The 25,498-nt window shown below is 44.8% G+C and overlaps 1 protein-coding gene across 1 annotated transcript in view; it reads left to right on the top strand.

Moving 5' to 3' along the window:
• The window catches only part of LOC115137268 (F-box only protein 41-like), a 101,704-nt gene that overhangs the window by 18,434 nt on the left and 57,772 nt on the right, over positions 1-25,498 (top strand). The window contains exons 2-3 of the mRNA XM_029673477.2: positions 12,017-12,929; positions 13,354-13,583. Coding sequence (XP_029529337.1) covers positions 12,333-12,929; positions 13,354-13,583 — 827 coding nt within the window. The 5' untranslated portion in view covers positions 12,017-12,332. The remainder of the gene's footprint in view (positions 1-12,016; positions 12,930-13,353; positions 13,584-25,498) is intronic.

Below are 25,498 nucleotides of genomic sequence, written 5' to 3'. Positions count from 1 at the left end.
ATGTACAATTGATTCTCAAGATCTTGCACACTAATGAGATGCTATTGAGCCCACACTACTGAACTGTCTGAGCCAAGGACTACATGCTTTCTGGTAAATTTTGATTACAATACTGGGTGGGGTGAATATACACTGCTCAAAAAATAAAGGGAACACTTAAACAACACAATGTAACTCCAAGTCAATCACACTTCTGTGAAATCAAACTGTCCACTGAAGCAACACTGATTGACAATAAATTTCACATGCTGTTGTGCAAATGGAATAGACAACAGGTGGAAATTATAGGCAATTAGCAAGACTCCCCCAATAAAGGAGTGGTTCTGCAGGTGATAACCACAGACCACTTCTCAGTTCCTATGTTTCCTGGCTGATGTTTTGGTCACTTTTGAATGCTGGCGGTGCTTTCACTAGTGGTAACATGAGACGGAGTCTACAACCCACACAAGTGGCTCAGGTAGTGCAGCTCATCCAGGATGGCACATCAATGCGAGCTGTGGCAAGAAGGTTTGCTGTGTCTGTCAGCGTAGTGTCCAGAGTATGGAGGCGCTACCAGGAGACAGGCCAGTACATTAGGAGACGTGGAGGAGGCCGTAGGAGGGTAACATCCCAGCAGCAGGACCGCTACCTCCGCCTTTGTGCAAGAAGGACCAGGAGGAGCACTGCCAAAATGACCTCCAGCAGGCCACAAATGTGCATGTGTCTGCTCAAACGGTCAGAAACAGACTCCATGAGGGTGGTATGAGGGCCCGGTGTCCACAGGTGGGGGTTGTGCTTACAGCCCAACACAGTACAGGACGTTTGGCATTTGCCAGAGAACACCAAGATTGGCAAATTCGCCACTGGCGCCCTGTGCTCTTCACAGATGAAAGCAGGTACACACTGAGCACATGTGACAGACGTGACAGACTGGAGACGCCGTGGAGAACGTTCTGCTGCCTGCGACATCCCCCAGCATGACCGGTTTGGTGGTGGGCATTTCTTTGGGGGCCGCACAGCCCTTCATGTTCTCGCCAGAGGTAGCCTGACTGCCATTAGGTACCGAGATGAGATCCTCAGACCCCTTGTGAGACCATATGCTGGTGCGGTTGGCCCTGGGTTCCTCCTAATGCAAGACAATGCTAGACCTCATGTGGCTGGAGTGTCAGCAGTTCCTGAAAGAGGAAGGCATTGATGCTATGGACTGGCCTGCCCGTTCCCCAGACCTGAATCCAATTTAGCACATCTGGGACATCATGTCTCGCTCCATCCACCAACAGACTGCCCAGGAGTTGGCGGATGCTTTGGTCCAAGTCTGGGAGGAGATCCCTCAGGAGACCATCCGCCACCTCACCAGAAGCATGCCCAGGCATTGTAGGGAGGTCATACAGGCACGTGGAGGCCACACACACTACTGAGCCTCATTTTGACCTGTTTTCCACATTTAAATTTGAGTGTGACTCCAAATCCAGACCTCCATGGGTTGATACATTTGATTTCCATTGATATTTTTTGTGTGATTTTGTTGTCAGCACATTCAACTATGTAAAGAAAAAAGTATTTAATAAGAATATTTCATTCATTCAGATCTAGGATGTGTTATTTTAGTGTTCCCTTTATTTTTTGGAGCAGTGTATTTTATGACATGCATTTTTATTGTTAACCAGTAAGTAGTAGCCTACAGCAAAGTGTGTTTACATAATTTCTAATTAGTTAATTTCTGCTCGGTAGTTTTTGCTACCATGTGGGTTTTAGCTTGCTTGAGCCTGCTGAGTGTTAATTCACCTGTTTCCATACATGTTTTATTTTAAAAAATGTATCTTACAAAGGAGTTGTTTAATCTAACTGCTGACAAGACACGTTGCGTGCGCGAGCGTTGCAAAAAAACATTTATAAATCCACGTTATTCATTTATTGCGCCAACGAGCGACGCCAAGGGCTAAAATAGAACTCCTTTCTATTTCTGACGCAGATCGCTCTGAAAGTCCTGCCTCTCCCATCTCCTCTTTGGTTTATAGAAGCAGGTACCCATGTGCCATCTCCTCATTGGTTATACCCACATGCGTAATTGAAAGACTGTTTTGCCGGTCATCGTGGTAATTCCATGAAAGTGTAGATGCGATCACCATATAAGTTCAAAGATGAAAAAGCCTGGAAGGAGGAGAGATGACTAGAAACGATTCGGTTGGCCGTTTTATGTGTGGATTAATTGGTGGAGTCGAGGACCTTGTGCATTTAAGGTAAAATAACAACTCAATGTTTATATCCCAGGACAAATTAGCTAGCAACAGCAAGCTAGCTAAATAGGGCAAATTAGCTAGCAACAGCAAGCTAGCTAAATAGGACAAATTAGCTAGCAACAGCAAGCTAGCTAAATAGGGCAAATTAGCTAGCAAGTGCAAGCTAACTAGCTAAATTGCCAAATGTTCAATTATTTTCGACCTGTCCTCAAATTAAGTTCATTGGTTCAGTTTGAGTTGATATTTTAACCTGCGTGTTGTGATTGCGTTTGATGTAGGGGGACAAAATAAATGTATGCACGATGGCGCACGCGCGCAGACGGTTTGGGTTCCGTGTTAGCTATTTATCTGTACATTTGAGGCTTTTTGAGCCTGACAATGAGCCATCCTCAACAAGGTTGGAAAGTAACAGTGAAGATGAGGCCTCAGTCTGATGTTCAAGAGGTAGACATTGAGGAGGTCCAGGGAGAAGATATGGAATCCTGAGAGGAAGACAACCAAAGCTTTAGTTTCTAGATGATCATTTTACAGATCTATGTTGAAAACGTTTTTGGGAGATGCGATGGATCATTCAATATTCCCTTTTGTTGTTCAGTGAAATCATCCCATGTGAAGAGTGAACTTTTTTAAAGTTCAATTCGTATCTAAATAGTTTTTAAAAAAATTATATGGAAGAGTTTAATAATTTGCAATTATGTTTCTGTGTCCATATGATATGGTAAATATATCTAATGCAAAAAAATCTACATTTAAATGGTATTCATTTGCATATATATCTGTTAATTCCCATGGAAAGTTTCCATCTCTGAATATTCCCCAACATGTGCAACCATACTTATAATCACAGGTGAACACTCCTGTTATTAGGTCAAGTTTATCTACATGAAAATAAAGTTAATCCAAAAAAGAATTTAGGCCTATTTTTGATGGGTATTTTATTTTCATGGCAGTCTCTTCATCCATGACTGTCAGGTACATGGTTATTAAATTACGCCACAGCCCTAACAGTGGTATACCGTTCACCCAGACCTGGGTCCAAATAGTATTTGTTTTATTTCATATACCCTGTTTAACCTGCCTGAAGTGCCAAGTGCAGTGGGGTTTGCACATCTGTGACTGTTCCATTGGCAAACTCTGGTATGTTTGGAAAGGGGATACATCACCAACGGCAATATGTCAACAAAACTGGAGACACCTGTTGAAGCGAAAGTATATGACCAATTGCAAAGACTCTTTGAACCCGGGTCTGTATATGACTATTACATGTACTGCAGGTGGGTGGTGGATATTGCAGGCAGTGAGTGGGCTACAGCTTGAGTGTGTTTATGTTTGACTGAGGTAAACACTGCATCGACAGGATCTCCCTGTGGTGTCATTGGCGCATCAGATTGCTTCATCTCTGTCTCCTGTTCTGTTTGGAACTGGATGTGTACACAGTCAGTTATTGAGGAGAATGCTTTAGAAGGGGCTATTTTGTGTCAAGAGAAAGTGTGTGGGTAAACCGTACCGGGGTGCGCGTGGCACGTGTCTATCTATGCTAAAGCAGTACTGTACATCCAAGTGAGTTGTTACTGTGAGAGCAGGCCAGTGGGATGCCAACGATTGCATTCCTGTCAAAGGAAGTGACACGTGACTGACAAGCTGCTTCACTTCCTTCCCACCCAATTGGCCAATTAAATCTCTCTGGGTGTGTCTTTTATTGTCTCTGACCATGGCCTTCCTGGTTTAATGAGCGTTCTACTCTGGCAGTACTCTTCCCATTCTAGATGATTTTTCCCACTCTTTTTCCAGAAGTGCGCCCTTGGGAATTCCCTTTCATTTAAAAGCATGAAATGGTGTGCATTGGAAGGTGGGAGTTTCCACCATTTTGTTAAATCCATGCAAGAAAGTGCACATTTTGTGGAGAATTGGGTTGCAGCCATATAGTGCATTTGTTTCTCCATTGTTACTTAGTCTATAGGGAGCACAACACCACCTCAGATCCAGACCTCCAAATTGTCATTTTTCTTCTTTCAAAAACGTATTAATTGAGCTTACCTGGCAGAAATGTAACTAATAGAGTAGTCCCCAAAAAATGCAAACCCTGCCCATCTGACAGTCCAGGCAAGCTCAGGTGAACACTCCAAAAGTATTTGAAAGACAACAAACACTTTTTGAACCCAGGCACTGGTCTAGGGATCGCGGTGTATGAGAACACTTCTGATCTGAGTAAGGATGCGTCTGTGCCCAGGCTATTATGCCTACTATCATACCCGCTTGCTATGTTAATGAGCATTGTAGAGCCTCATGCCTAATCCCCCTCCACTGAATGCCTAAAAGCCCACTCTGCCTAATTCGCTGGGTCTCAGACCTGTAACGCACACGATCAGTGTCTGGAAGACATGTCTATTGAATAGGGAGGCGCGCCATTAACGCGACACAAGCTAATCATAACGAAAGCGATTTGTTCAAGGGTAAATAGACATGCCATCACGATGAGCTATTTTGCTAGGGTGAGGTTAGAGGTCGGCTGTGCTGCCCACATTATTTTCAGAGTCCCACGTCAAGAAGATTTTGTCAGCGCTGCAATATGTGAGTTGAAGTTCTAGCAGTGCTTCAGGGGGTTGTGTGTGGAGAGCTTGTCTCCATGGCAGCAGCACACTAATGCTGCTCTCGCAGATCCTCATAAGACTTTGTGTAATGTGGCTGAGGATGAGATTTTTTTTTTTTTACCATGTATTTAAATTGGGGCCACCAGTCAATTCCACAATCAATATGGTCAGATCTGATTTAGCTGAAACTCCAACCCACCAGTCTCTACATTTACATTTACATTTAAGTCATTTAGCAGACGCTCTTATCCAGAGCGACTTACAAATTGGTGCATTCACCTTATGACATCCAGTGGAACAGCCACTTTACAATAGTGCATCTAAATCTTTTAAGGGGGGTGAGAAGGATTACTTTATCCTATCCTAGGTATTCCTTAAAGAGGTGGGGTTTCAGGTGTCTCCGGAAGGTGGTGATTGACTCCGCTGTCCTGGCGTCGTGAGGGAGTTTGTTCCACCATTGGGGGGCCAGAGCAGCGAACAGTTTTGACTGGGCTGGGCGGGAACTGTACTTCCTCAGTGGTAGGGAGGCGAGCAGGCCAGAGGTGGATGAACGCAGTGCCCTTGTTTGGGTGTAGGGCCTGATCAGAGCCTGGAGGTACTGAGGTGCCGTTCCCCTCACAGCTCCGTAGGGAAGCACCATGGTCTTGTAGCGGATGCGAGCTTCAACTGGAAGCCAGTGGAGAGAGCGGAGGAGCGGGGTGACGTGAGAGAACTTGGGAAGGTTGAACACCAGACGGGCTGCGGCGTTCTGGATGAGTTGTAGGGGTTTAATGGCACAGGCAGGGAGCCCAGCCAACAGTGAGTTGCAGTAATCCAGACGGGAGATGACAAGTGCCTGGATTAGGACCTGCGCCGCTTCCTGTGTGAGGCAGGGTCGTACTCTGCGGATGTTGTAGAGCATGAACACCTACAGGAACGGGCCACCGCCTTGATGTTAGTTGAGAACGACAGGGTGTTGTCCAGGATCATGCCAAGGTTCTTAGCGCTCTGGGAGGAGGACACAATGGAGTTGTCAACCGTGATGGCGAGATCATGGAACGGGCAGTCCTTCCCCGGGAGGAAGAGCAGCTCCGTCTTGCCGAGGTTCAGCTTGAGGTGGTGATCCGTCATCCACACTGATATGTCTGCCAGACATGCAGAGATGCGATTCGCCACCTGGTCATCAGAAGGGGGAAAGGAGAAGATTAATTGTGTGTCGTCTGCATAGCAATGATAGGAGAGACCATGTGAGGTTATGACAGAGCCAAGTGACTTGGTGTATAGCTTGAAACCTGACTGATTTGGATCAAGAAGGTCATTCTGAGAGAGATAGCGGGAGAGCTGGCCAAGGACGGCACGTTCAAGAGTTTTGGAGAGAAAAGAAAGAAGGGATACTGGTCTGTAGTTGTTGACATCGGAGGGATCGAGTGTAGGTTTTTTCAGAAGGGGTGCAACTCTCGCTCTCTTGAAGACGGAAGGGACGTAGCCAGCGGTCAGGGATGAGTTGATGAGCGAGGTGAGGTAAGGGAGAAGGTCTCCGGAAATGGTCTGGAGAAGAGAGGGGATAGGGTCAAGCGGGCAGGTTGTTGGGCGGCCGGCCGTCACAAGACGCAAGATTTCATCTGGAGAGAGAGGGGAGAAAGAGGTCAGAGCACAGGGTAGGGCAGTGTGAGCAGAACCAGCGGTGTCGTTTGACTTAGCAAACGAGGATCGGATGTCGTCAACCTTCTTTTCAAAATGGTTGACGAAGTCATCTGCAGAGAGGGAGGGGGGGAGGATTCAGGAGGGAGGAGAAGGTGGCAAAGAGCTTCCTAGGGTTAGAGGCAGATGCTTGGAATTTAGAGTGGTAGAAAGTGGCTTTAGCAGCAGAGACAGAAGAGGAAAATGTAGAGAGGAGGGAGTGAAAGGATGCCAGGTCCGCAGGGAGGCGAGTTTTCCTCCATTTCCGCTCGGCTGCCCGGAGCCCTGTTCTGTGAGCTCGCAATGAGTCGTCGAGCCACGGAGCGGGAGGGGAGGACCGAGCCGGCCTGGAGGATAGGGGACATAGAGAGTCAAAGGATGCAGAAAGGGAGGAGAGGAGGGTTGAGGAGGCAGAATCAGGAGATTGGAGATTGGTTGGAGAAGGTTTGAGCAGAGGGAAGAGATGATAGGATGGAAGAGGAGAGAGTAGCGGGGGAGAGAGAGCGAAGGTTGGGACGGCGCGATACCATCCGAGTAGGGGCAGTGTGGGAAGTGTTGGATGAGAGCGAGAGGGAAAAGGATACAAGGTAGTGGTCGGAGACTTGGAGGGGAGTTGCAATGAGGTTAGTGGAAGAACAGCATCTAGTAAAGATGAGGTCGAGCGTATTGCCTGCCTTGTGAGTAGGGGGGGAAGGTGAGAGGGTGAGGTCAAAAGAGGAGAGGAGTGGAAAGAAGGAGGCAGAGAGGAATGAGTCAAAGGTAGACGCGGGGAGGTTAAAGTCGCCCAGAACTGTGAGAGGTGAGCCGTCCTCAGGAAAGGAGCTTATCAAGGCATCAAGCTCATTGATGAACTCTCCGAGGGAACCTGGAGGGCGATAAATGATAAGGATGTTAAGCTTGAAAGGGCTGGTAACTGTGACAGCATGGAATTCAAAGGAGGCGATAGACAGATGGGTAAGGGGAGAAAGAGAGAATGACCACTTGGGAGAGATGAGGATCCCGGTGCTACCACCCCGCTGACCAGAAGCTCTCGGGGTGTGCGAGAACACGTGGGTGGACGAAGAGAGAGCAGTAGGAGTAGCAGTGTTATCTGTGGTGATCCATGTTTCCGTCAGTGCCAAGAAGTCGAGGGACTGGAGGGAGGCATAGGCTGAGATGAACTCTGCCTTGTTGGCCGCAGATCGGCAGTTCCAGAGGCTACCGGAGACCTGGAACTACACGTGGGTCGTGCGCGCTGGGACCATCAGATTAGGGTGGCCGCGGCCACGCGGTGTGGAGCGTTTGTATGGTCTGTTCAGAGAGGAGAGAACAGGGATAGACAGACACATAGTTGACAGGCTACAGAAGAGGCTACGCTAATGCAAAGGAGATTGGAATGACAAGTGGACTACACGTCTCGAATGTTCAGAAAGTTAAGCTTACGTAGCAAGAATCTTATTGATTAAAATGATACAGTACTGCTGAAGTAGGCTAGCTGGCAGTGGCTGCGTTGTTGACTTTGTAGGCTAGCTGGCAGTGGCTGCGTTGTTGACACTACACTAATCAAGTCGTTCCGTTGAGTGTAATAGTTTCTACAGTGCTGCTATTCGGGGGCTAGCTGGCTAGCTAGCAGTGTTGATTACGTTACGTTGCGTTAAAAGAACGACAATAGCTGGCTAGCTAACCTAGAAAATCGCTCTAGACAATTATCTTTGATACAAAGACGGCTATGTAGCTAGCTATGTAGCTAGCTACGATCAAACAAATCAAACCGTTGTACTGTAATATATCTGACCTCAACGTCTCACAGCAGACAATCTGCGCTGAAGCTAAACGTGCTTCACTCATTAGATCAGACGGCACAGGGGACGCCACAATAGTTCCTGAAAAACCAACGAAATGCCACGCAGAATTAATTTGATTAAATTAAGCGAGGGGCATCACTTTCAGGTTAATTGCCTGCGGTTGTGACGTTCAGCACAGCGGGCCAACTGCTCGCACTCTGGGTCCGAACTCTAATTGGCAGATGGCTGGGTGGGCTCACTGGACTGTTAAATGCCATTAACATGGACCCTACTGTTGTAGCCTGCTGTTGTCACGCTGACTGTCTGAGATATTCATAGCTAAATTAATTAATTAAAATAGGAAAGGGATCAGATTTGACGTGCTTGGTCTGAAGTTCTTTTGTCCTTTTGGGTGCTGTTTTCATCGACTCTCGTTGTCTGGAATAAGCCAGGTCCCAGCTCTGTTTTGGCCAAATCATATAGTCGTTGTCAACGGGCCGCGCTAGATTTGGGATTACTTTGACAGGCACAATTCAGGAATCAAAGGCCTGCAGTGGAAGGGCAGAGAAGACAGAAACACAGAAAAACAGGGTCGAGTGAGGAGACCACAAAGTGAGCAGAATTGTGAGGCTTTGACCGTGGCGGCAGGGGTAAACCAGACACGCACCCCGGGTCGACCCTCTAGACTTCATTGTTGGCTACTTAGTGTGGTCTCCCTGAAGATGTAGCGAGCGAGGACGGCGGTAAACCGAAATAAACAGACTAATGGGCCCAATGTTTACCTCTCCGCCCCCGACGTCTATCCATTCAGAATGCAGAGAGAGAGAGAGGGGGAGCGAGAGCGACGGTGAGGGAGTGATAGAGCGAGGGAATGCGCCTAGGGGAAGGGGGGCAGAGAGACTCTCCGTTCCATACACAAAGAGAATCTGGCAGGAGTTCCCGATTTATTATTTTTTCTCTCCACTACTTGCGTCTGTTATAGCGGGCAGTGTCCATCTGGTCTGTGTGTTTCTGGGGGTCACTTAGCTGTTATAAAACCCTTATCCGTTGATGTGTATAGGAATAATCGAATTAGCCTGGTAGGCTATTAGTTAAATGGAGCTGCATTCGATAATGCTCGTCTAGTGAAATAGCTTTAACAAAATCATATCTCGTTCTGATCTATAATTGGGGGAGGATAGGATCGAAAGATGTCTCTCGTTCTATATTTTATTGCTAACCAAAAGGTAATAAATAAACTGTTAAGCCAATGCACTGAAGGGGAAGGGTAGGGCAAGGAAATTATTCATCTTTCATTCAGCAGCAATTTCCATCCTCGGCAGTCTCTCGACCTTGTTTCACTGAAATGTCAGATGTTTCTAAAAATGAGCTCAGCCTGTCAGTTGTCCCCTCTAAAACGGCTTGTCCCAAATGGCATCATATTCTCTATATAGTGCACTACTGTTGAACAGGACCCATATATGGTGCCATTTGGGACACAATGCTGTGCTGTCTGTTCTTGTTTCCAGCGTTGGCTCAGCAGCACAATGCCTCAACAAACAGACTCAAACAAGCACTTTTTGTGGGCTGAGATGTAGATGTGTTATTTTAGGAAACCTGTGAATGCATCAGTGCTTTCTGTGGCTGTATTTCAATTAGCGCTATGCTTTAGCTCAGTGGTCACCAACCGGTCGATCGGGGACTGGTCAATCTCCAAGGCATTCCTAGTCGATCACAAAACATTTGTGTAAAGAAACAACAACGATAAAGCCTTGCCTTCCTGTTTTTTTTTTAAATTGGCTTTGCTTGCGTAGCTGCACTTGATTCAGTGTTCCCATTTGGATCCATTTGATGTCTCTGAAGGTAGAACTCCGCTTAACCGGCAGGCCCAGAGAGCAAATCAAGTGCACCTATAGGTCTACAGCTGGCCAATCGGATAGCTCAGATCTTCCAATCTGCACAGTTTAGACTGTAAAAGAAGCCTCCAACGCAAAGTAAAATTGGTGCTGCGAGTTTAAAAACCCGTTTAAAACCATGACAAGAGCGACTCAAGGAATACAGCAAAGAGCTGCTGTTTGAGTAAGTTCATGTTCAAGTTGTTATTCAGCACTGTCAACTTTTATAAACCATGAAATGCACGTTCTCCCCAATTCCACTCACGCTACAACCAGCTGCAATGAATGAGCAGGGTTCTGATAAACTCTCATTATTATTATTATTATTTATTATTATTATTAAAAGGCTTGTCTTTTTATATATCGGAGTATTTCACTTTTTCTGGTCATAGGAGTAACAACATGAATTGGTGCATGAGGCAGAAATAATGCAGTGCGACTTGCATTTCACCATCAGCTGGAAGACTGTCCCCTTTTCTCAGCGGAGGGAGGGAGAGTGAGAGGCAGCCTCATCACTGCTCACCTCCCTCCCCTCAGACTGACCATCAGATGCATGCCATCAGTCAACAAAATATATATATGATTAAACTCACTCAGATGTGCCTCACATGTAATACAACACTATCTATTACCAGTGTCATATACCTACAATTTTTTTTAAAAATGGGTCTGAGAAGAACAGCATTGGCAAGGCAATTCAAGCATAGCCAACATGCAGTGATAATGTACTGGGCGGTAGCCTACTGCACAAAGCTGTCTTTAATTGGTTAATGTTGCTTGGGCTTACGTTTTTGTCATGTAAAACAAAAAATTATGTGCGGTAGATTTCAGCTTGCATTTTTGACTCTGTGATCTTGACTCAAGTTGGTGACCATTGCTTTAGTTAGATCTTAACTATATCAAACTCAAATGACTTAATACAATGATTCAGTAGATCAGGGGTCTCCAACAGGTCGATCGCAAGCTACCAGTAGCTCGCCAAACAATTCTGAAAGTACGTGCAATTTTCACGTGTTCTACAGCAAACTGTCTTGAAACAAATCGCACAAGTATCAGACACTGCAAACTCCCACCTACTATCTAGTCAACGCAACATTGACATTATCCCATAACCTGGTTAGACACTATTGGCTTAAAAAGCCATACTTTACACAATATCTGCCACTTAATTCCCAGCAATATTGCCTACTTTTTGTCCGTGTGTTGCGGGCGTTTGTATATCACTCCGTGTGTAGCCAATAGGGATGGGTTGTTTGCGAACAAACTGCTCTTTTTATACGGCTCTTTTTGGTGAACGTCAAATCCACATATGTGAAAGATGTTAATTTGACTCCCTGATTTGCATATTTTTACTATTCCTTTTTTGAACTCGATACATCATCTGCAGATAAACGACAAAAACATTATCTGAAGATTGTTTCTGCACTGAGGAATTACCATCTAATGATTGAAGCAATGACATCGACTCAACATCCACTTTCGTTGTTTCGCTATGAACAATTGTAATGTTGAGTAAAAATGTAAAACAAGGGAAAAAACATCATTTGTGGAAAAAATGTATATAATTTGGGGAAAAAAATCGGATTATTTTTTATATTATTAACCATTATTTTACAAGGTATAAAGAAAGAACACATACTGTAAGAGAGACAGGCAGTAGTCGTGCACTAAGGAGCTGGGGAAGAGTTGCAGAGGAGAATAATGGGCCTATTTGAAGCTAGAAAAAAAGAGTAGCTCTGCTGTGTTACATTTAAAAAAAAGTAGCTCTCATGCTAGATGCAGTAGATGCTCGCTCACTTGTTTTTTAGTTTTTGCAATAGCATTGTGCACCATAACATTCCAAGGCAAAAAAAGTGTTGTCTATATAAGTACTGAAAATAATGTCAACTCTCTTTCGCTATTTCTTTCAGGGCCAAAGGTAATGGTGAGGCAGAAGTAACGGTGACAAGAGGAACAAAACGACAACCTAAGAAGATTCTGAATCTGTGTGTGTGTGTGTCAGACTTCCAGTATGTGTGATGGCGTGAATGGCCTTTGGTCGTCTTCTCGCCTCCCTCAGACATCCCTCTTCCTTCTCACCCTCATCTAACTCCCACCGCCACCCTCCCACCGCCCCCATTTTTGTACCATGAGAGGATCCGCCCAGTACTCGGTGAGTAGTAAGCCCGCGGCGTATCGGCGCCGCTGAGCGCTGTGCCGCGTGAGGGCCGCCCGGCCTCTCGCGGAATGGCTTCTCTGGACCTGCCCTACCGCTGTCCTCGTTGCGGGGAGCACAAGCGCTTCCGGTCGCTGTCCTCCCTCCGCGCTCATCTGGAGTACAACCATACCTACGAGACGCTCTACGTGCTCTCCAAGTCCAACAGCGTGTGCGACGCAGCTGCCCTACTCCCCCTGGTGGCCGACGGAGACCTTCTCCTCTCTCCTTCTGTCCCCGGCATTAACCGCAGCAACAACATTAACGACCCTTTCGACGGTCTTCAACTCCGGCCTTCTGCCTTCAGGGACTTCAAGGAGCGCCGCTTCCCGTGCCGCGAGCTTCCCTGCCCGGACGACCTCGGCGGTTTATCCACAAATTCCAACGCCGCGGCTCGCTACATCCCCAATGTAGAGTTCCCCCTGGGGGAGATCTTTGTGAAGAAAGCCATGAGCGCAGCCGGGGACCCCCGCGGTTCCCACGGCAACCAAAGCACGGCCGTGGCAGTGGCGGCGAATGTGGCTGCGAGCGCGGTGGAGGCGGCCTATGAGGAGGGCTTGGCCAGGCTGAAGGCGAGAGCCTTTGAGCGTCTGGAGCTGGACGAGAGGCTGGAGAAACTCTCAGAGGAGGTAATGGTAATCATCTTATTTATTTATTTCAGTGTTTCCCAAACCTCTCCTTTAGTGCCCCGAGCCATTCCATTTATTCAATGCATACCAGTACTACCACACCTAATCACCAAGCCCACGAAGCTCATTAATTGAATCAGGCTAGTTCTGGAATACTAATGTGGAACTGCTGAGAATACTCCAAGAAGAGGTTTGGGGAACACCTGATTTAATTGAATTTCTTCCCAACACTACCCCTCTTTGGAAGAGAAAAGTAAAACATATATTTTTGTATTTTCTCCCCTTTTTTCCAGAATTAAAAAAAAAATCTTTATTTTTATATATATATATATATATATTTTACATATGTTCCAAGACACTCAAATGAAAAAGTACTTCCCATCACCACCACTGGACTGGAACCAAAATCCCTCCTCCATTGCAGGTGGAGCAGAAGATAGCTGTACGCGTGGGCCGGCTGCAGGCGGAGCTGGAGAGGAAGAGCGGCGAGCTGGAGCGGGCCAAGCATGAGAGCGAGCGGCTGGGCCAGGAGAAACAGGACCTGGAGGACAAGGCGTCGGAGCTCTCCCGCCAGGTGGACGTTTCGGTGGAGATGCTGGCCAACCTCAAGCAGGACCTGGTCAGCAAGGAGGAGGAGCTTACCCACAAACAACAGTGAGTCACACAATATGGCGTTTTGACCTTTAGTGTATTAGGCTTAGTGGAGCTGTACTGTTACTACCAGTAGGATAGGGGTTCTGCCAATCTGGCCATACATGTATTTATACAAGTGGGTCAGGCAGAAAAGTTTGCTGTTACTCAGTCAGAATGTGCATCGGCAGTATATCTTTTTTTCCCTTGCCCTCGGCCTGCTTGTTAGATATTATGCCTATTGATAGCTTGCAAACTAACCAACGTCCTCGCCATTTGAGTTCTGATGTTTTGTAGTAGGATGCAGCAGCGATCTAAATGATCAGACCGAAACATGCGAGTGAAGCAAGTGGACTGAGAAATACAGCTTCGCTCTATCCAATCGGCGAAGGAGGGTAAACGTACAGCCCGCCTTTCTCTTTACAGACAGGCTAACTAGCCAGTTGAGTTCTTAGGGCCATTTAGCACCTTGCACTTGATTGAAAGTTGTGCGCTGCCAACCGATAAATATTTTTGAAAGAAAAATTCTCGGATCAGAATCGTAGGAAAATGGCCTAATCTGTAAATAAAATACTTGTTTTGTCCGACTACTCGACACACCCCTACAGTATGAGCTCGCCCACAAACAGCAGTGAGTCTGATAATAGGGCCTACTGTAAACCTTTGATGTATTTACTACTATATTTACTACTGTAGCTCTTTACTGTTGCAAATGAGTCAGACAATGTTCTGTACAGGTTTAGCTTAACAGTATATTCTTAGTGGCTGTGATATCCCTGTGTGAGTTTGTGTTTATCTCGGACCCTTGTGGATAAGTGAGTCAATATACAGAAGCTGTTAGTGCCACGTACCGAGAACGTTTGGACCCTGGTTTTCATGCCACATTGTTTGACTTTGTGATGTGTGTGTCCGTAACTCTGTGTGTGTGTTTGCCTGGACCCTGGTGGATAACTCACAGATGATGACGGCTGCTGGGTGCTTTGGTCTCTCTCCCTGTTCACACAGTTGTCCAGAGCTGTGTCAGTGTTACTGACTCATTGGCTGAACTCCGAGGGTAAACAGAACAGTGACCCTGACATGGATGATACAACGCTCTCGTGCGATTCTCTCTCTCGATGGTGCGATTCTCTGTGGACGTCCGGTTCCTCCAGATGTGGCCTTGCTGCCGTCTCCATAACTCTCCGTGCCTGGAGCATGCCTATTGGCCGCGGTCTCTATGTCACTCAGTGCTTCAAGCATGCTCATTGGCCAGTCAGGCTGAAGGGCGGCTTGGACAGCAACATCTGGCCAATAGGAGACAATTTGGACCAGTATCACAAAGGCTCAAACCACCTGGCCTACTGTGTTTGGGGCAGCTTCAACAAGGCATAGTCGTTACACTTAATTAGTTCAGGGTGAACGGGGAACGTGAGCATAGCTGACACACTTTATTGTGGTGGTTCAGTTTAGGGTTTGTTTCATTGCGAGTAAGATCGTCTCACTTAGATGGATTACGTCTTCAGTCATCGGATGGTTCTATAATGATTTACAGTTTATAAAACATACGAATGAGCTTGTTAAACCAAGATTGAAAGTGGGCTATTTTTTTACAGAAACAGATACTGTGTGTCTAGTCAGCAGGAAGCAGATTGTGCAGTCATCCTTTCTACCTGTTCTTGTTTAGGCTGAAACTGTTTATCAAAGTGCAGCTGCCTCTACTTTTAACCCCCCCCTGGATGCCGTTTCTCATAGCGCCCTTTGCTTTATCACAGGAAATACTTTTATTACTCATCACTATCTTCTTTACCAAAAGGTTGTCCGGACCTCTTTTGAAGTCCAGTAGATCACGTCATTGCGCTCTTTTTTTGTTTTGTTTTGTTTGTGAAGCCCTGCCCCCGCAAGCTTCCGACTTACCTAACTTCACTGTCAAGATTTGAAATGACAAGTTAACCAACCTTGTGAGGTTTGATAACTCTGGAGACTCCTTTGGTCTCTACAGTTAGGTAAGTCAGCCTTTTTCGTTTTCTTCCTCCACATGTTTGGAATGGTCTCCAAAATACATTTTGAGTAGGTACTTTAGTGTCCCTTGGGCAGTGAACAGAGGATTCTTATCATGAAGAATGTGTTTGTTTTTGTTGACTATTTTGTGTATATTTAGGTTTGTCTGTTCAATATATGTTCAGCTTTTATTTTTATTTGTTTTATATTGTATTTGATTGTTGATGTGTTTTATGAAATTGTATATGCAGGGCTTCGTTGTAAGAGACACCAGTCTCAATGGTGACTCCCTGATTTGAAATGAAAATGATTGGCATTGTAAGTTCAGCTCAGCTAGCATTAATGATGCATTGGAACGTTAATAGAAGAGGCACAGAGAGCATCATTGCACAGTGTAGGATGTTAAAGCAACCCCTTCCTCTTTCTGTCTGCCTATACCTCCTCCCTCTCTCTAACTCAGCAGTCAGTCTGCTAATCAGGGCTAGATAATAGGTCGGCTGTCTGCAGACAGACAGACGGATAGACGGATAGATACTCTCCAGAGCAAGGCCTGGGAGGTCATCATGGCCACATTACTGCCATCGCACCGGACATACCAATGCACACAGCGCGCGCACAGTTTCAATGTGGGGAACAAACAATTGATTCCCATTCAATGTCCTATTTTCCCTAAACCTAAAATAGCCTTTTTCCTTGTGGGGACTGGTGAAATGTCTCCACTTGCAATTTTCCTTATTTTACTATCCTTGTGAGGACTTCTGGTCCCAAACACACACACACGTGAGGACTTCTGGTCCCCACAAGAATAGTAAAAACACACACACACATATATATATATATATATATATATATATACACACACACACGTGAAGACTTCTGGCCCCCACAAGGATAGTAAAACCAAACACAGACACACACAGCCTGCCAGTGTCTGTATATGAGAGCGGAGGCCCAAGGCCAACATCTCAGGTATTATGAGATGGGACTATCCCAGCACAGTGGTAATATCACTCCATTTTTAAAAGTTTTACAAAAGTTTTTAATATTTTTTTTTAGCTTGGTTTATCTTGGTTGATATACATTCTCTTTTTCTAGCTCTTGTTGTTTCAGCCTCCTTATTTTGATGGATGCTTTAACTTGCTTTGGGTAAAGTTTGTCTGCCAAATGACTGTTGTCGTTGTAAGAGTGATGAATATCCTGTCGCTAAGGCACCCTCTACGAAGGTCATAGACCCAACTACCATTTGTCTGAGTTGTTTTGACTTTCTCCGTTATGCCAAAGACATTGGACGTGTACCTAATGGCACCCTATTCCCTATGCACTGAACTACTTTTGACAAGGGCCCTATGGTCCATGTTGAAAAGTAGTGTACTACATCGGGACTAGGGTGCCATTTGGGATGCAACCCATTGGCTCTCCTTGCGTGGAAGAAAAGCTGGCAACTCAACAGTAAGGTCTTTCTGACACTGAAATGTAGGCTAGCTGCAGAGATGGAAAAAGTGCATCACAGACTGTGAATGTTCAGGGTAAGCCGCAAAAGATGACTCAGCGGTGTGGTTGACGATGGCTAAAAGATGGCCGCTGCGTCTTCTCAGCATGATGGGAGATATACAAGTTGGCGATATTAAATGATCATTTTATGATATTTTTGAACCGTCTAGTGTCTTGACAATTTGGTTTAGCTCGTTTCTACATAAAATGATAAATATATAAGCGTTATTATTGTTATTAGATGTCCTGGTCAAGGGAAGGTATAATTTTCTTGTATTCAATCAGAACTCAACCATTTATAGAATAGGCAAGCAGAGAAAGTCAACCTCTTTACTTCAACAGTCAGCCACTACAGTCCGAAATAGGGTCTTTTAGACTCATTTGCGATAACATAAATCATTTCATGGTTACGCAACTAAAGTGTTGCCTCAGGATACAAATGTAATGTGATATGTAGTTAAGCTGAGCCTTCCCAGTAATTTCAATGTTTCATCACGTGTGTGTGTGTTCGCTAATAGACTCACAGATCGGAATGGAAAACCTAGGCATAATTTGTCTCTTCTCAAGATGCTCCTTGCTATTTTATATATGTATGTATGTATGTATGTATGTATGTATGTATGTATATATAAAAAGGAAACATCCCTTTTTCAGGACCTTGTCTTTCAAAGATAATTGTTAAAAATCCAAATAACTTCACAGATCTTCATTGTAAAGGGTTTAAACACTGTTTGCCATGTTTGTTCAATGAACCATAAACAATTAATGTGCACCTGTGGAACGGTCGTTAAGACACTAACAGCTTAGACGGTAGGCAATTAAGGTCATAGCTATGAAAACTGAGGACACCAAAGAGGCCTTTCTACTGACTCTGAAAAACACCAAAAGAAAGATGCCCAGGTTCTCTGCTCATCTGCGTGAACGTGCCCTAGGCATGCTGCAAGGAGGCATGAGGACTGCAGATGAGGCCAGGGCAATAAATTGCAATGTCCGTACTGTGAGACGCCTAAGACGGCGCTAGAGGGAGACAGGATGGACAGCTGATCGTCCTCGCAGTGGCAGACCACGTGTAACCTAGAGGCGAAAGAAAGGCACACCTATTTAGACACATGTGTCTGTAATCATGGCCAGGTGTGACCTGATATCATAGGTTAATTCTCATATTAAAATAGCATACAAAAAATAAATAAATAAATGGATAGCGTACGATCATAGATACAATTTGACTACATAAGCCTACAAACATTTACAATAGCAAAATCACAAGAATCAGATCAAAGTCTACGTTGAGACCGAAGGGAGCAAGGGTCTTTCAATTAAAGATCCAAGCAGCCTCTTGATATTAACAACAAATTGTCGAGGTCACCCCCTTCCTAGGGAGGGTGACATGTTCAATGCCAATATAACATAGACAAAATCGAGTGGTTTTCTTCCAAAAAGTGGGCCGCAACTGGGTATGTTGAGTTTTTGCACCTGATGGTGCAACGATGCTCTGAAACTTACTTCGCACTTTGTTTTACCCACACAATTCTTACCACAAGGACAAGTTATAAGATAAATAACTGCCTTAGTGGAGCACGTAATAACACCTTTGATTGGGGATGTTTGAAGGATCTACATTTATAAGTGCCATTGCATTGTTCAGGAATATCTGGGGGTGAGATCATCGGATCACGATTCCCTTTAAAGACCGCGTGTAACAAACCATTTACATTTAAGTCATTTCCATCCAGTATTGGGGTGCAAATCCAGACATTGTTCAGGAATATCTGGGGGTGGTAAATCAGAGTGGGGTACGGAAGGTGGTGATTGGTCTCTGAGATTTCTGGGGGCCCAGCGAACAGTTTTGACTGGGCTGAGCGGGAACTGACTCAGTGGTAGGGAAGGGCCGAGGTGGATGAACAGTGCCCTTGTTTGGGTGTAGGGCCTGATCAGAGCCTGGAGGTGCTCATCGAATCTTAGAATGTGCCCATGTTTGAACGATTCCCTTAAACAACACCTGCACAGGATCGGTACGGCCGAACATCACACCTGTGGGACAGGTACAGGATGGCAACAACAACTGCCCGAGTTTCACCAGGAATGCACAATCCCTCCATCAGTCCCCCAATCCCTCCATGGAGGAGTGGGGTAACATCTCACAGCAAGAACTGGCAAATCTGGTGCAGTCCATGATAGATACACCAGATACTGACTGATACTTTTGATTTTGACCCCTCCCCTTTGTTCACGGACACATTATTCCATTTCTTTTAGTCACACGTCTGTGGAACTTGTTCAGTTTATGTCTGTTGTTGAATCTTGTTATGTTCATACAAATGTTAAGTTTGCTGAAATTAAACGCAGTTGACAGTGAGAGGACGTTTCTTTTTTTTGCTGAGTTTATATTAGATGACCTATTCTGGTTTACTGGATTGGCAACTCGTTAACCAAACACATTGTGCCAGGAAATCAGGAAGAGGGATGTTCTTTTTCTAACCAACTTTGATCTTATCAAGTAAAAGGCAGCAGATTGCCCAAGTCATTTGCATTGTAATGCCAGCGCTGTGCTTTGATTGGGTAAATGAAAGTTGTCCAATAATAGCCCGGGCCATGTCAGTGTGAGCAGTGACGATTGGCTGTTCATGGAGCGTTTACGCAGTTGATTGGATGGGAGAGTCATTCTTCACTCTTCCTGCTGTGATCTGAAATGAAGGTCAAGGGACATGAGGAAAACCACAGGTTGTTGTAGATAAGCAGGGCAACTAGGGGCTTATTCAGACTGAAGAGGGTTTGAAACAACGCAATTTCAAATGACATTACATGTACATCAACGTTTCGCCATTCAAAGGATCAGAGAATGAATGTAAGCTACAGCTAGCTAGCACTGTAGTGCATCAAATGTGGCAAGGAGTGAGAAAGACAGAACAGTTTTGAACAAAGTCATGTCTTCCAAAATGAAGGGGAAGCTAGAGAGGGGGAGAGATTTCTTAATTCCCCCCCCCACTTACTTAACTAGCAAATGCAGCTAGCTAGTTCAGCCTACTCAAACACCCCTCTCAAACATAGCATCCCTATGTTAGCTAGCTGGCTATGACTATCCAACACAGCACTAGAACTCATACCTATATTTGTGCAATAGAAACTCTCGTTTGAAACTGTTGGACGAATGATTACACCCTACATCATCTAGATGCAGGCAAGAGTGTGCAAGGCGGAATTGAATGTGTCAAATTTTTTTCTCTCGACCTATGTGCTCCTACGTTGTAAACTTTCATTCATAGGCTAGGTTGTAGCAACCTCCTAATGGGCTTAGGGAAAATTTGATCATCAAATTACCAAATTTCACTGTGTTTGCGAGATACTGTGGCTTGTAGGCCTCTCCAGGTCTCACACCCACTGTGAAATCTGGTGGATATGAACTTATTTTCTTTGCATTATTAGAGATCTGATCTTTTTTGTTATTTTGACCAGTTGTCATTTTCTCTAAATGACCATTTTTATTTGGAATGTGGGAGAAATGTTGTCAGTTTATAGAATAAAACTAACATGTTCATTTTACCCAAACACGTAGCTATAAATAGTAAAACTGATAATTCTGTATGCATACATACATGGTCAGCTCTACTGTCCCTGTGATTTATGCCCCACACCCAGCCAGGGTGGGCTGAGTGAATGACCGAGCCCCTAGTGAGAACATCAAAAGGCCACTCTCAATGCGATGCAATTTCAGTACCATATTTCATCTAACGTATTCCATGCTCATTCCCTTAAGAGGGAGGGTGGGAGGGAGGAGGGCGGCTTACAATGTCTCTCCGATGTGATGCTACTGTGGAAACAGGTTCGTTCTGCGCCAAGCGAGGCAGCATTCCCAGAATGCAAAGCGTTACTGTCCGGGTAGGGAGGAGCCAGTGTCTTAGAGCAGTGGGTTCACACACATGCACGTGCATACACACACACACCAATGAGAGACACACACACACACACACCAATGAGAGAGACACACTCAACTGACGGGAGATGAAAAGCTTTCCTTAATGATATGGAAAAAAGGTTGACATTTTAAAGTGGTGTGTAAATAGAATCTATGCTATGTGAATGTAGAATGAATGCTTTACATCTTATAGTACATCATTGCACGCATGATAGAACAGCAAAGAATGTACTTCCATTTTGCTATACCACAATGCTGGATGCTTCTCTCTTCCGTTTCATCGGCAAAACAATAACACATGCACTGGTACGATCAGTGGCGTTGTTTCACCTTATATGCCTAGTCCAAAAATTGATGTTCCAATCCTAGATTGCCCCTTTTAACAGACTCCTTTTTTAAAGATGAATAATTTAAACCTCAACCGAAGGCACTGACACAAAATGAAGTCACTTTATGAGAAATGCATGTTACAAACCAGGAAGTTAGGGGATTGATAATGAACCCCGGCCCGAGTTTAGATGATGGAGGGTTTGATTTGCAGGTCCTTGGCTTTGGGGAGAGGTGAGTGAGTGAGTGAGTGAGTGAGTGAGTGAGTGAGTGAGTGGGGCATAGAAACCAATTGAAGAGAGCGTGAGCAAGAGGACGGGCGCAATGGAGAGACTTACGACACACCAACTCCAATTAGGTTGACCGTGTCGGAATGACGTTAGCTCAAGTCTGGGTTCTAGGTGTTGATGTGAGCTTGCAAGATGGCATGTGTGAATACTGCCATCACCAGGTGATTAAGATCAGGTCTTCCCCTTCTCCCCCCATGTTTCAGAATCCAGAAGAGGAAACTCAAACCAGATGAATACATTGATATCCCCTCTTCTTCAGCCTTATTAGCATGATCCGATAAGACCGTAAAATAACCATGAGACCAAGGCTTCAAACAGAAGCAGAGAAGGAAGTCCCGCTATCCCTTAGCCATTATTTAGCATTCGAGAATATAACGAATCTGTAGAAAGGAGAGTCTTGATTTTGTCATTGACTCATTTGACAGAATTGTCAAAGCATTCTATTGACTAGGGCTGTGATGATACCAGTATAGGAAAAAAGATTCCCATGGCAAAAATGAAAACACCAAGCAGACAGAACTCTCTAATCCTTTTTAAAAACTGCTGTATATAAAATATTGTGTTGCTATAGATTGGAAAATAAGTGGATAAATCTGATTCGGAATGACAATGTTTGTTTCCAACATTAGGGCTGTTTTCCTAAAGAAGTTTCCTTGCCACGTACTAACGAGTATCACAATACTGGTATTGTCCCGGCCCTACTATTGACCGTAGGATTACATTCTATACGACAAAACGTACCGCATAGACTCGCGTCTAAAAGCAGCAGGTGTTAGCGATAACCTGCGGGGTGTCGACATACGGTGACGATTCTATATGTAGTATCGACGGGAAATGTATAGAAAATGATGGCCGACATTTCTACTCAGAGGTGATAGGACAGCTAACCGTTGCTTTTAACCATTTGTGGGCACAATGTGTTTTGTCCTTTGGGATTGGTAGGCTACATAAAAATAGAAAAATGCAATAGTAGAGCACCGGGACCTGGATTAGGGTTTCTTGGAAATCAAGAACCTCAGGAGAGAGGCTTTGAAGAGCTTCATCATGATCAAGGCATACTCATTTTTTTTCCTGTCCTCCGATGCTACCTGGGTCTCGTGCACCCTCTATTCTCTAGCTCGTCTCCTCCTACATCTGTCGTTCACTGTCTCTTTCACTGCCTCTCCTTTATTCTAGTGCTCTCTTCTCACCTCACCCTCGACAGGCTGCTGCTTCTCTCTTTCTTTGTCTCCCTCCTTCCCTCTGTACCGCATGTTCTCTCTCACGGTTCAGTATTATTCAATAGATCATGTGTACAAACGTGTGTGTGTGTGTGTGTGTGTGTGTAAAATATATATATATATATATATATATATATATATATGTATGTATATATGTGTGGTGTGTAAGCATTTGTTCCATGCATATGCGTGTGTGTACGTAAAACAAACACATCTACTTAGTTCCATCCAGGTGACTAAGTAGAATCCGTAATAAGCGCTTGTCACTTGGCTGAGCGACACAAAGCAACTATTTAGAAAAGGTATGTTCTATCTGTCTGTCATGCATGGCTTTTAATGAATTATTTCACTTCATGAATATTAATGCTGTATAATATTGAATTAATAACCGGTGATCATGACAACTATGAAAGACGGACTGACCAGTGGTGATAATTAACATATAAACAGGACCACTTTAGAAGATCATGACTGTATCCTAAGTGGCACCCTATTGAGGGCACTATATTTGACCAGGGTCCTTAGGGGTCTGGTCAAAAGTAGTGCAATATATAGGGAATAGGATGCCATTTGGAATGCCGACCGTGTCTTATTCATCGTGGCTGTTGTGGCTTGTTGGACCCTTGGGTGTACAGAGCGAGTCAGGGCTGCGTCCCAAATGGCACCCTATTCCCTATGCAGACCCCCAAGGGTCCTATTTAAATAAAAAAATGGTGCACTAAATAAGGAATAGGGTGTAATTTGGGACATGGCCCCTCTGTCTGTCTCATCTCAAGTGACGGTGGCTGGCTGTAAGCTAGTGTGACTATTCATTAGCCCCTCTTATCATGGTCATTAGCCCTAGATGGATAGATACTAGATCCTGTTCATGTATAATTCCCCTATCTTTATATCCATGAACAGCAGTGGTTTAGATCATTATCGTTTGGCGACTATTACATTTCTATCTGCTTTCATCCCTTTGTCCTTCTTGGCCCTCCCCTCTTCCTCGGGATCATTATTCTTCAGTCAGCATGACACTCTTTTCATGTCACAACGTCATAGCATACCGTGATCTCCTTTAGAAAGCACTGTTGAAATATGCTCCCTGGAATATCCTTTTGCCTTCCACTCCATTGTGTGTTAGCATGATGATTAGCATTTCCCAATAGAATGCGCTGCTGTCCATGCTAGCATCGTTAGCTAATATGCTAATGCTACAATTCAGGCTAATTGCCTTCTGTAGGTCAGCAAAGGGAATGATTAGCATTCAGTGAGCCACATTGTAATAAGCTAGGTGATAACAGTTTAGGGTGCCTGGCTTGGACCCTACTGGACACCCATCCACTTAACCGGAGGTGATTTAGCAGCGGATTTATGAGCAAAGTCTAATTCTCATTAGTCCCGGCCTCCCTGGTCCTCTGCTCACCTCATTGATTACCAAAACATTCATTTACATCCTATGATTACTAATTAGGCATTTGTACCCTGTCTGAAATCGTCCTGTTAGTAGCATATGGGGGTGTGCGACACGTCCTCCTCAGCCTTGTGTCGACCCTTGCGCTACTGAACAGCTAGCTTTTCGTGTAGCGCCAAATGGTAAGACGCTTCAGGAGGGAGGTCACGTGCGCTAGCAGGGCAGAGGTCCTGGGTTTGAGCCTCTGTGTGAGCCGAATCGGGAGGAAGTGGTACTCGCTAAGAAGCATTGTGACGTCCTTTACATTAGCATGTGACATACTCCTACTCGATCCTTTCCGATACATTTCCTTTTTCATCTTGGTCCCTGCAATGCTAAACACATAGTAGTTCAATAGATACACTGAGTGTGTAGAACATTAGGAATATTGAGTTGCACCCCCCTTTGCCCTCAGAACAGACTCAATTTGTCGGGGCATGGACTCTTCAAGGTGTCGAAAGCGTGCCATAGCGATGTCGGCCCATGTTGACTCCAATGCGTCCCACAGTTGTCAAATTGGCTGGGTGTCCTTTGGGTGGTGGACCATTCTTGATGCCCACAGGAAACTGTTGAGTGTGAAAAACCCAGTAGCTTTTCAGTTCGACACACTTAAACCGGTGTGCCCTGGCACCTACCACCATACCCCGTTCAAGGGCACTTAAATATTTTGTTTCGCTCATTCACCCTATAAATGGCACACATACAATACATGTCTCAATTGTCTCCAGGCTTAAAAATCCTTCTTTAACCTTTCACCTCCCCTTCAGCAACACTGATTTGAAATGGATTTAACAGGTGACATCAATAAGGGATCATAGCTTTCACCCGGATTTACCTGGTCAATCTGTCATGGAAAGAGTAGCTGTTCCTAATGTTTTGTACACTCAGTGTATATCTATATTATTATACATGTGAAGAATGCAAATCTTGAAAATTGTATTTCCATTTAAAAGATCGTCCTAATCATGCCTTCCATTTTATTTAGAGATAATCAGGATGCATCCCAAGTTGCACCCGATTCCCTCTTTACATTTTATGACATTTAGCAGACACTCTTATACAGAGCGACTTGCAGTAGTGAGTGCCTACATTTTTGTACTTTTTCTACTGGTCCCCCGTGGGAATCGAACCCACAACCCTGGTGTTGCAAGTGCCATGCTCTACCAACTGTAGTGCACTACATTTTGACCAGCGCCCTAAATGATCATTCTCTCTTGCTGAAGCAGATTGACTTCTGCAGTCGAGATTTGCACCCCTGTATAAAAGGCAACATGAAATTGGTCTGT

This window comes from Oncorhynchus nerka, linkage group LG11, assembly GCF_034236695.1.
Source record: "Oncorhynchus nerka isolate Pitt River linkage group LG11, Oner_Uvic_2.0, whole genome shotgun sequence".
Classification (NCBI taxonomy): Eukaryota; Metazoa; Chordata; class Actinopteri; order Salmoniformes; family Salmonidae; genus Oncorhynchus; species Oncorhynchus nerka.
Note: the sequence above shows the minus strand (reverse complement) of the source record. Positions and strands in the feature narration are given on the sequence as shown.